Source organism: Populus nigra, chromosome 13, assembly GCF_951802175.1.
Source record: "Populus nigra chromosome 13, ddPopNigr1.1, whole genome shotgun sequence".
Lineage (NCBI taxonomy): Eukaryota > Viridiplantae > Streptophyta > Magnoliopsida > Malpighiales > Salicaceae > Populus > Populus nigra.
Window position 1 is genome coordinate 7,560,921 of NC_084864.1, and position 11,786 is coordinate 7,572,706.

At 35.3% G+C, this 11,786-nt stretch overlaps 1 protein-coding gene across 1 annotated transcript; it reads left to right on the plus strand.

The window, feature by feature from the left end:
• On the plus strand, window positions 1–5,870 carry LOC133671337 (glucose-6-phosphate 1-dehydrogenase 6, cytoplasmic). The gene is made up of 16 exons (XM_062092060.1): window positions 1–172; window positions 407–626; window positions 739–824; window positions 1,208–1,265; window positions 1,353–1,539; window positions 2,197–2,354; window positions 2,440–2,508; window positions 2,706–2,764; window positions 3,059–3,095; window positions 3,406–3,477; window positions 3,764–3,911; window positions 4,071–4,166; window positions 4,388–4,458; window positions 4,753–4,868; window positions 5,274–5,319; window positions 5,402–5,870. The coding sequence occupies exons 2-16, from the start codon at window positions 453–455 to the stop codon at window positions 5,567–5,569; spliced, it is 1,545 nt and encodes a 514-aa protein (XP_061948044.1). The 5' UTR covers window positions 1–172; window positions 407–452; the 3' UTR covers window positions 5,570–5,870.
• The last annotated feature ends 5,916 nt before the right edge of the window (window positions 5,871–11,786 follow it).

Consider the following 11,786-nt stretch of genomic DNA (forward strand, 5'->3'; position numbering starts at 1 on the left):
AAACATTAAAATAACACACCCTTTATGTGCCCCTTTATGACTTGCGATATAGATATCTCCTCACCAACTCCTATAATATTTGCAGAAAACGTTACACCAAAATCTGGGATCAAATTTGTCACTTCTTGATCTCTATCATCTCATTAGATTCGATTCATTCCCCATTTTTCAGGTTTGCATTCTTCTTCTTCTTCTAATTTTAATTGAAGATCCCTTGAGGCTCTTTCTCTAATGGTTTCCTTGGTCCATTTCATTAGTAAAGCTTTTGTTTCATTTCTTTTATAGAACAACCACGTTTTGACTTCGATGAAACCCAAGGAAAGAAACAGAATTCTCAGTATTTTGTTGCTTGGTCAAAACGAATAACCTTTGCTTTGTAGCTAATATTTTTGTGTTACGAGAACAGATCACAAAAGACAGTGAGAGGAGGCAAATCTTGATATACCAAAGACATGGGATCAGGTCAATGGATGGTAGAGAAGAGATCTAGTTTTAGAAGTGATTCATTTTCAAAGGAATACGAGACTGTTCCTGAAACTGGGTGCCTCTCAATTATTGTTCTTGGTGCTTCTGGTGATCTAGCCAAGAAGAAGACTTTCCCTGCTCTCTACAATCTTTATCGCCGGGTAAAATAGAGGGCAATCCTTTTGCTTGCTAATTTTGAAACTAATAATTGAATGGTCTCTGGTGAATTTAGAGAAGTTCGATTGATCTTTTATTTGATGGGATGGTGGGCAGGGATTTCTGCAATCAAATGAAGTTTACATTTTTGGATATGCAAGGACCAAGATTTCAGATGATGATCTCAGAAATCGAATCCGTGGGTGAGATATCCTGCCTTGCATCTGTATTGTTTTTTGAAGTCTATGTGCTTGCTTCATGCTTGTGCCGTTGTGCGCATATGCTCTCGGAAATGTGTGCGATTTTACTTTAGTTCACAGTGATAGAGAATAATGGGCAAGCTGATATGATTTGTGAAGTTCATATCGAAACATACAAGCAAGAAAGTAGGAGTTGTACTTCGTGACTGTGGCTTCTTGTTTTTCCCTTTTGCTTCTTTGTTTGTCATTTTGTCAGTTCATTGGTCGATGGTGCTAAATACTACCTTTCAAACTTCCATATAATATTTTGGTGCGATTTTTTTGCTGAAAGTTATTGATAAGTTTAATGAATATGGAAAATGATTCGCATTGAACAATCATTGCAGATATTTTGGCAAAGATGCTTCAGAGCACTCTGAAGATGTATCAAAGTTCTTGCAACTGGTGAATCTAGCTCTTTCTATGCCATTTTTATTTATTTATCTGTTCTGGCATGCACCAATACGATATTAAGCTTTTGCAACTTTGCAGATTAAATATGTAAGTGGTTCTTATGATACTGAGGATGGCTTTCGGCTATTGGATAAGGAAATTTCAGAGCATGAAGTATCAAAAAACAGTGTAGAAGGATCATCTCGAAGACTATTTTATCTTGCACTTCCCCCGTCAGTGTATCCACCAGTCTGCAGGATGATCAGAAAGTGTTGCATGAATAGATGTAAGTTTTTCTGATCCAGTTTGCTTGTGTGGCTTCCAATATCAGAAGGTATATTTTTTTTGGCATTTACTTCATAAAGTCAGACATTTTCTCTTTTTATAATATCCTCATTTACATCTGGTATTTATTGGAAGAAGATAATAAGCACAATGAGATATTCATTTGGTTCAGTCATGTTGATGGTTAAAAGAATTTGAATGATAGCCACTGTGGGAACTATGAGAAAAAGAATAAGAGAACTGACATATTTTTGCAGATACTGACAATCAAGTTACCTTTTTTGACCTTCTTGCTTTTGCTTAAGAATGTTTCTCATCAGGGGCTCTTAAAACTTTTCCTGATTGGCAAAAACTGGAGGCCCCATTGTTATACTGAGCCATCACTGGATCTGCTAATGATGGAGAATCTTATGTGTTTGTTTCAATTTATCCCTCTAAATGAGATTTTGTTATCTTGTAGCTACTTTCTTAACATCGTTTAATTCATCCTTGAAAGCTTATTGAACTTGCCCTTTTTCTTGTTTAGCCTTGGTTAGATAAATTTGCTAGACTTGACAAAATCATCAGTTTAAGTAGCTGTGTTAACTTTCCAGTGTTCATGTAGACTGGAACTTCTTGCGTTGATTTTATTGACTGCTATTCATGTAATCCTTTCCAGCTGATCTTGGTGGATGGACTAGAATTGTCATTGAGAAACCTTTCGGCAAAGATTTGGAATCTGCAGAAAAACTCAGTGCCCAGATTGGAGAGTTGTTTGAGGAACCACAACTTTACCGAATTGATCATTATTTGGGAAAAGAATTGGTGCAGAACATGGTAAGATACATAGAAGTATCTAGCATTCATTGTTCATCAAGGTTGCTATCTCTTCCTAATCCTTTTTGTTGCTTGTATTTTGTAGCTAGTACTCCGTTTTGCAAATCGCTTCTTTTTACCTCTTTGGAACCGCGACAACATTGACAATGTACAGGTGAGCATCTCTTGTCACTGTGTGCCAAACAAAACTAATGCTAATAGTGGGGATGATGTGACACACTTTTTAGCTATGAATTTATGCCTTTCAATGGTCATCTCAGAACATCAAATTATGAGTCTTATTTACCAAATTATCTGTTCATTAAAAGCATTGCATCATAAATTTCAATCTTCATCTCCTTTGTTTTCCAGATTGTGTTCCGAGAAGATTTTGGAACTGAAGGTCGTGGTGGATATTTTGATGAATACGGGTATGCTCTGTAAACACCTGTTCACATACAGTCGATAGAGCAGGATCTCTTACCAAGAAACCACACCTGTTCTTCTTCAGGACATATTCATACTGTTATAATATGTAGCATATTTAATTTTACTTTCTTTATGTAGTTTTTCTTTTTTAAATCTTTGATCAGTATCTTCTAGCAAAACTGAGGGTAAAATTTTCTTGAAAATGCAGTTTTGGGTTATGGAACCTTTTGTTTTCTGATAATTTATATTCTGAAGTTCTTTGGGTGACAAGTTTTAATCTTGTTTTTCTGCGGCAGGATTATCCGTGATATTATTCAAAATCACTTATTACAGGTATGGGCCATGGCTTTAATCTGGACCTATTATATCTTCTTCATCTTTTTTGGAGTCTCAATATCCTCTGAATATAGTAGGATAAGCGTTTTTCTGGACCATTCTGATATAAGATTACTGTCTACTTTTAGAATTTAGTCTGTCATATGAAATAGCTCAGCCTGTACTTAGACTGATCTTTTAAGCATTCATGTCCTGAGCAAGTTGCATATTTTTTATTCTCCAGCATCACCATGCAAGAGAAAATTATGAGAATGGAAAGGAGTTTCATTTGTGGCTAATCTATCAATCAATTTTCTTCTCGTCACAGGTTCTTTGTTTGGTTGCCATGGAGAAGCCTGTTTCTCTCAAACCTGAACATATCCGGGATGAGAAAGTGAAGGTGAGTATCTGTTGACTCAATTAGTTTTGAGAGTATCTCATTCCATGATCACCTGATATTTGTAATCTGAAGGGTCTTCAATGATAATCATGAACTAAGATGCTTCAGTAACTTAGTTCCTTGACGGATGAAAAACATTAATCTTCGATCCTCTTAGGTGTCCATTTAGAGAAAAGCTTGTAGTTTAGAATTAATTTTCGTTGTGATATTATCTCTTCATAGGTTGGTGCTCTGAGTCTTAAGAGTACCTATTCCATTCAAATGCTGACTGCACAGTGACATTCAGGTTCTTCAATCAGTACTTCCAATCAAAGATGAAGAGGTTGTTCTTGGACAGTATGAAGGCTACAGAGATGACCCAACAGTTCCTGATCACTCAAATACCCCAACATTTGCAACTGTTGTTCTGAGAATACATAATGAAAGATGGGAAGGTATATTTCCTTTAGGATCCATTTACTCTGCTATTTATAGAACATTTTCACAGTACAGTGGAAGTGATTTCTGAATCTCTTGGAACCTTAGATATACTTTAGACATCAGATTGCCAAAGCAATTAGTTCTCATTGTTATTGCCATACTTTGTTTCTCAGGGGTTCCTTTCATACTAAAGGCCGGGAAAGCATTGAATTCAAGGAAGGCAGAGATACGTGTTCAATTTAAGGATGTTCCTGGTGATATATTCAAATGTACGACTCTTGAAATTTAGAGTTCTGCATCACTACTTCCTCCATGGTTTATGTTGATTCTGAGCTTTGGAAAAGATTTTATAAACTGGCTAATTTTATAAATTATAGTGGTGTTTTTCAAAGGAATTTTGTTCTTACAAACTAATTTATCTGCTGCTCCCAAATCATTTAATTTGCTCCCAACAAGCATCTTGTTACTTGAATTATATCTTACTTTGTAGGTCAAAAGCAAGGAAGAAATGAGTTTGTGATACGCCTGCAACCCTCAGAAGCCATGTACATGAAACTTACGGTATGTGTCTAATTTGGTAATTGTATGCAAAGCTTTATCCTTTGTTAAATTGCATGAATGTTTTGTCCAATAAAATTGGAAATTGGTGCTAAAGAGAATGTACATACATTTTCTGAAAAATTATTCTGCCATGTGTTCACAAAATTATAGCTGATCTAAAAATAGGTCCAAAGTAGTTAGGAATATGATCTGAATGCACGAGACATGATAAATCTATAATTGGAGATTACATGCTAAATGAATATTTAGTTATCCTTGTGCTTATCTCTGAATTGCTCGATGTCTCTCATGCAGGTGAAGCAGCCTGGACTTGAGATGTCTACTGTTCAAAGTGAACTAGACTTGTCATATAAGCAACGTTATCAAGGGGTTGCCATCCCGGAGGCATATGAACGTCTGATTCTTGACACGTATGATTCATGCCTTTTGTTCATTTTTTTCTGACTATAATTTTTAGTTCTGCTTTTGTCATGAGAGTCCAGAAAGATGCATCAAAGTAATGAGCTTAAAAGGGTTAGCGTAAGCTACAAATGAAGGATATAAAAATACATATGTCGGATGAAATGGTGGTTGTTGCTATCTGCTCCAATAACGAATCGTTGGTTTAACTAAATAACTAAATAAAATAGATAGAACCTTCTCTTTGTCTCAGGTCGAGGGATCTTCTCAATTGGAAGATCCCCTATATGGATATTTCTCAATTTGCGATGTCATAATAAACATCCATGTTATTGTCCATTCCACGCATACACACAGTAATTGTTTTACAAAAGCAATAACAAAATTGATAACTAGTGTGGTTTTTGGTTTTACAGAATTAGAGGTGATCAGCAGCATTTTGTTCGCAGAGATGAGTTGAAGGTAGGTTTTGTTTTAACTTGGTAAAATATCTTGACTGAAATGGGATTTCAAAATCTGATGGTTGCTTCATTCTAATCATTAGGCGGCATGGGAGATTTTCACACCCCTTCTGCATAGGATTGACGATGGCGAGATGAAGCCATTGCAATACCAACCAGGCAGCCGAGGTCCAGTCAAAGCAGATGAGTTGTTGGCAAAAGCTGGTTATGTTCAAACACATGGCTATATCTGGATTCCTCCCACATTATAGAAATGCAGCCTGCCTGGAACAATCCTTTTTTCAGTTTCCCTAAGATGAGTATTTCTAGAGCCCGTTTGTAATGCTCGTGTAATATGTAGTTATGAAATCCCACCTTTAATGGTTTATGTACCTCGGTCTTCAGTTTAGCATGCCGAGAGAATTTGCTTTGACATGTAAGCTTGATCAGCCCCCTACTTGAAATATGTATCTGTTGTGGTGTGCATTTTAAGTACTTGAGGAAAATAAGGAAATAAAAATTGCTTCAAGCCATTGCGAGAGTATAATGCAAATCATCAGAATTTTGTTTTTACCTTCGAATCTCTAATTTTCTCCTGTGCTGCACATCATTTTGAGTGCTTTTTTTAGTGAGTCTGTAATTGTCTTTTGTGCTTTTATTCAGTCCCTATAGTGCGGGCACGCTCTTGCATTTGCAAGAGTGCAAGTGCTCAGAATTTCTGCTCGTATATTGCCCTTTAATACTAATAAACTTGGAAATTTAATGGAGCTTTACCGTTAATGTGAAGCTCCTTTTTTTATACTGAGAAGAAAACACCTATCATGAAGGCCACGGGAATTCTCTTATTATTAAGATATAGGAAAACAAGATTGGCTATATAACTATAAATTTATAGTTTCTCACTAACTTTGGAAATTAAAGCTTTAGGGGTGGGGGTTATGGTTTTTATGGCGCTAAGTTTTCATACGAGGAATACCAGGTAGTGCTGTTAGTAGATGATGATGATGATATTCTCTTAGTTCATTGATAGCAACCACCCTTGAATCCAAGTTGTGGCTTGGGTTCGAATTCCAAAACTGTTTATAGAATGAATTAAACCCTCCTAATTAACATGTATGTATTAGGAAATCAAGTGGATGCATCATTTTAAGGAGTTTCCCACCATGATTTGGCTCTCTATCATTTTAAAGAGTTTTCCACGAGGTAACTTCATTCGCTTGAAGGCCAATATATATGTGCTTGAGGCGCAAGAACTGTCCAGATTTACACAATCATGCAGTGGCAACTGCACTCAGCACGGGCCAAGAAATAACACAACTGATTCGATCCGTTTTTGGTCTCCATGAGTAACAATTAATTAATCTGTTGCATCTCACAGGGCATCAAAATGCATCCTCAAGCCATGATGTGTTGATAGCCTCCCATGGAAGCAAATTGAAGTCTCCTAGCTAGTGTGCCACATTCAACACCACAAAGTCCATTATGAAAAAAACAAAATCTAGCTTACCCTTAAAAAACTGAGAGCTTGTAATGCACCTCTTGCCATGCACATGTACCAGAGCTGCATTGACCAGCAAGCAAATGAACTCTAACAGGGCGCTGTTCAGAACTCTCAGATTTGGGTAAGGCTTGATTTCATTAGTTTATCTATTTTTATTCAATATTACCTGTTCATGACCATATATACTTACAATGGTATCGGTTCTGAATAGCATAACTAAAATAAAGAGAAGGGTACTTATGTATCTATCAAGTACGGAGAGGAATGCTTCGTCAAGATCCAACCCCACCACTCTGAATTGTGCTGAGAAAAGAAAGAAAAGTGAGATTGGATCAGATGATGACCAGACAAGAAATGCATGCGTTTGAAATCCAAGAAAACTTGAGGGTAGAAACTGATCAATGGACCATAAAATGAAAGGCAGTCCATCCAAATGTTTGGTATGTAATTTCCAGCTGTATATATTCCATCCCTCGATCGGTGCCATTAATCATTCTCCTTGTTTTATCGTCTGGAATCCACAGAGAAGAGAAGCGAGGGAGGATTCATTTACATGCAAGGCACGCGCGCTCTCCTTTTCAGCTCTTATAATTCGTCAAGGATGCTCATGACCCAATTCATCATCACCGTCCGTATGTTGCTGTGGTGGCATGGAGGGACATGATACGTTTTCAAGGGGTCACTTTTTAGGCTCAGGCCTGACTACTTCTTTTTGACATTTTGTTCGGGCAGCGTTAGTCAAAAGTCCACGAACGAGGATAGTTGCATGCAAGGGTATTAAAATAGTGATTTTAACACAACACAGAAAATACAATATAAATTTGAATAATAAAAATAAATTGTAAAATTATAAAATTATAAGGAATTTTAAAATACATTAAGAAAAAAATTCATGTTTCAAATAAAAAAACTATAATATTGAAATGAAATCCTAAAATCATTAATTTAATTCAAAGAAGTCCAATTAATTCAGTCCTATAATATTGAAATGACATTCAATTCAATCCAATCCAATAATTTTCAGTCTCATTTTCACCCTATTAATTCAATTCAATTCAATCCAATTTAACAGTTTTCAGTTCAATTTTCACCCTATTAATTCAATTAAATTCAATTCAGTTCAATTAATTCATTCAGTCCAATTAATTCATTCAGTCAAGATATATACTGAAATGGCATTCAATTCAGTCCAATTCAACGATTTTCAGTCCAATTTTCACTTGATCAATTCCATCCAATTTAATTCAACATTATAAATATACAAATTACAGGACCGGGCAAAATCAAACTGTAATTAATAATTACAAGGTAACAGAGCAAAATCAAAATCTATTACAGGAGAATATACAATTACGATTTACAGGGCAAAATCAACTACTGCAGTGATGATGATGAAGGCAAAATCAACTTACGGTGAAGAGCCGTTGATGATGAAGGCTAAACGGCTGCCGGTGAAGAGGCCCGATGTCGTCTGCTACTGTTGATGAAGAGGAAGCCGTCAACTGTTGATGATGGGAAAGAAAGGAGATCATTGCCGGTGTGCCGCTGTTGATGAAGATTGAAGAGGAAGCCCGAAGCCGTGAGCTGTTGAGGAGATCGTCGTCGCTGCTGATGAAAAGGAAGTCGCAACTGTGAGCACTGATGACTGGACTCTAGAGTGAAGACTGGAGTGAGGAAAGAGAAGGAGTGAAGACTGGAGTGAGGAAAGAGAAGGAGTGAAGACTGGACCGTGACCGTGACCGTGACCGTGACCGCTTTTGTAGAGATCATCGCCGCCACTTTTGTGGTTGTCGGTGCCCGGTTGGTTAATTAGAGAAGGGGATTAGGGATTTGTTCGGTGAAAGAGAATGAGTGAAGACTGAAGACTTTTGTGACTGAAGAGTGAAGACCGCGTGGCGTGACTGTGCATTTCCACAACCAATAGGCACCTGATAGCTGGACCACAGGGGGGGTATTTTGTTTCAGTGCATGCATTTTGTTACAATCGTAAAATCGGTCTTGAATTTGCGATTTTGTGTGATTTCATCTGATTTTAACGATTTTATCCATTTTTGATTTTTTCAAACGATTCAGCACGTAAAGTATTTTTTACTCTAAAAATCGTATGATTTTATGAGTCAAAACGCGATTTTAACAACCTTGGTTGCATGGGCACATCCATGCAGAGCTACCGGTCCACATTCCAAGAATCCTATTTTCTCTGTTTAAATGGAGGGAATTCTTTTACAAAAGAATTGCTTAAATGGGAAATTACAAAGAATCTCAAATATCCAATTAAATTATTTTTCCATATCATATTTAAAATATTAATACCAATCTTTGTTATATAGTTCGATTTTTCAGTTTTCTTTCTTCTTCTTTCCCTCTTCCCTACCAATAAATTTGTCCTATAATGCAAGGCATTTTAGTCTATGACCTGCACATCTATTTATTTGGCCATACTTTTTCACCCCTTCAAGAAATCATGTAAAGTGTTACCGTGATATTCATTACCGCATAGAGACTATTCTATCGATCATGATCGTTAGCACTAAAATTTTAATTAATGGATGATATTAAAAAAAAAAAGAGCCTTTCTTGTAAGAAGATGCTCCAAGCATGAACTCTAGGTAGTCTTCATACATTTTCCTCGTTGCTTGTCTCCATGTTTTCAATAAAATTTTTAAGTTAAATAAAATTTTTATATCTCCAACCAAATATCCATATTTTAAATATCTTAATGTCTTCAAATAAAATCTCTGTCTTTTAAAAAAATCTTTAATATCTTCAATAAAATCATCATGTTTTGAAAGAAAATCTTCATGTCTCCAAACAAAATCTTCACAACGAGATTTCCATATCTTTAAATCTTCAATAAAAATCTCTTTGTCCCTAAACAAATCTTCTAGAAAGAGATTTCCAAGTCTCTAATAAAAAAATTCATGTTTTCAAACAAAATTTCCATAACAAGATCTCTATATCTACAATGAATTATGCATATCTCTAACAAAGATTTTCATGTCTTTGATAAAATCTTCACGTCTCCATGCAACGCTCCATATACAACACTTTGCCACTACCACAAAAAGTTCTCCACTTGTAAAGATATTTTCTAACCAAAGAAGCACAAGAGATGCTAGTAGTGCTCTATAGTTTAAGAAGAAAATATGTGTTATTCTTTGCAATTACATACAAATTCAAATATTAAAGGGATGACAGTGCAAAAAAAAAAAAAAGGCTACAAACTTTGGTCAACCTAACCAAGTCTAGTTGGGCCAACCCAGTTAGACTGGTTACCCCATCTCCAATTCGGTTAAGCCAACCAAACCAAACTGCTCTCAAATCTGGTTGGCCCAACTAGACTAGTCCCTTTTGTTTCTATTAGTCTCATGAGCAGTTCAAGGTACCTCCCCAACTCAAGATAATATACACTAGCTTAAGGGACTGCTCTCCAATCCAACGGACTACTATGTAACTCAAGCAGTCACTTCAAATTAGTCCTTGTACAACCATCTTTGGATTGATTCCTCTAATGAGAGTTTTTTTTTAAAAAAAAAACCTATAATTTTCACACACCATAGTGCAAAGTCATGACCTCTAAGAAAGTTAGTATAACGTTACACTCTCTTATGCTTACGCATGACTTATCGATATGACACCTACTTTTCTTGCCAATTGTTATTTTCCTCTTTGATTTGTCTCAAATAACGCTTACACCTTTCTCGTCAATAATTATCTCTCGTCAAATTGTCCGCTTAATAAGCATAAACTTTTCTCGTCATTCACTCGTGATCACTAACCTTTCTACCATTGATATAACAACCAATATGCCTACAAGAAAAATAATCATCATCCATCATTGCTCTACTCTCTATGAGAGTCATTACTTCACTCTCCAATAGGTAAGCTTAAGTGAACAAGGTGTATAAATAGCTCGAGTCACTAGGTAAGTAATTCATTCAATAACTACACAAGACAAAACATAATTTTACAAGAACAACCATATGTTCTTCACTTATCTTCTTTTTCCAATACCTACATTTACTAACTTAAGCATCAAAGAGTCTTCTATTCTGAGAGGAGACTTGTATTTTCAGGAGAGAGTGGAATGACCAAGTCCAGTCACATCATCGGCTTGTCAAATAGTGACCAAGTCTAATTAGCTCATGGGCTTGTCAAATAGTGATCAACTCTAGTCACTTAGTTTTTCCAACTTCATAAATAGACATGGTCTTAGCTAAACTAAGTAGTTTAAGAGAAACCTCAAATTTTATCCTTAATTTAATATTATATTATCAATGGAGTTTTAAATCTTTTTAATTTTATCAAAATATCTCAAATATAATCAACATTAGAGACAATGTCACTCCTTAATCTATCTATTGTGAGTGACAAACCAATGGTTAAAAAATTATGTCCCATTTACAATATTTGATTTGCTTGCTCTATTAAATCCTTTAATTCAATGTGCTTGATATAACTATGTTACCAACACATGTAATAAGACAATAATATGCCCTCATAATATAGGAGTGACAATTTCACACATCCCATTGAGTATTTTGTATCATTCAATCTTGTTAGATTGGATTTTTATTTGGTTTAATCAAAAACAAACCAAAGATGGGTAAAATTTGATCTAGTTAGATAAGAGTTGGGGTGTGAAAGTAAGGGATGGGTTCATCCGACCAGGTCTTAGTACGATTTTTTAACCTAATTTTTTTCATTTTTTAAATTATAATTTTGATTTTCAATATAATTCATTGATTTTTATCTTATGATTCATGAAGAATTTTTGTGGTTTCATAATTAGATTTGAAGTTTCAACTCATTTTTATGATTTTGTGATTCATGAATATGAATGTAGTTTGTTTTTCAAACTTACATTTTTTTATTTTATTTTAAAAAAGAAAAAAATGGATCAAATATAGTATCTATTGGGTGGAGAAAGTTCTTCATCTGATCCGATCCAATTGAATTAAAGGCAAAGACATATAATGAATTTATAT

What these genes read in the sequence shown, in the direction of transcription:
- LOC133671337 (XM_062092060.1), top strand. Translation starts at nt 453, where the DNA reads ATGGGATCAGGTCAATGGATGGTAGAGAAGAGATCTAGTTTTAGAAGT. An exon ending in ACATAATGAAAGATGGGAAG is followed by an intron (nt 3,912 to 4,070) that starts GTATATTTCCTT and finishes TTTGTTTCTCAG; the next exon opens with GGGTTCCTTTCATACTAAAG. An exon ending in GAACGTCTGATTCTTGACAC is followed by an intron (nt 4,869 to 5,273) that starts GTATGATTCATG and finishes TTGGTTTTACAG; the next exon opens with AATTAGAGGTGATCAGCAGC.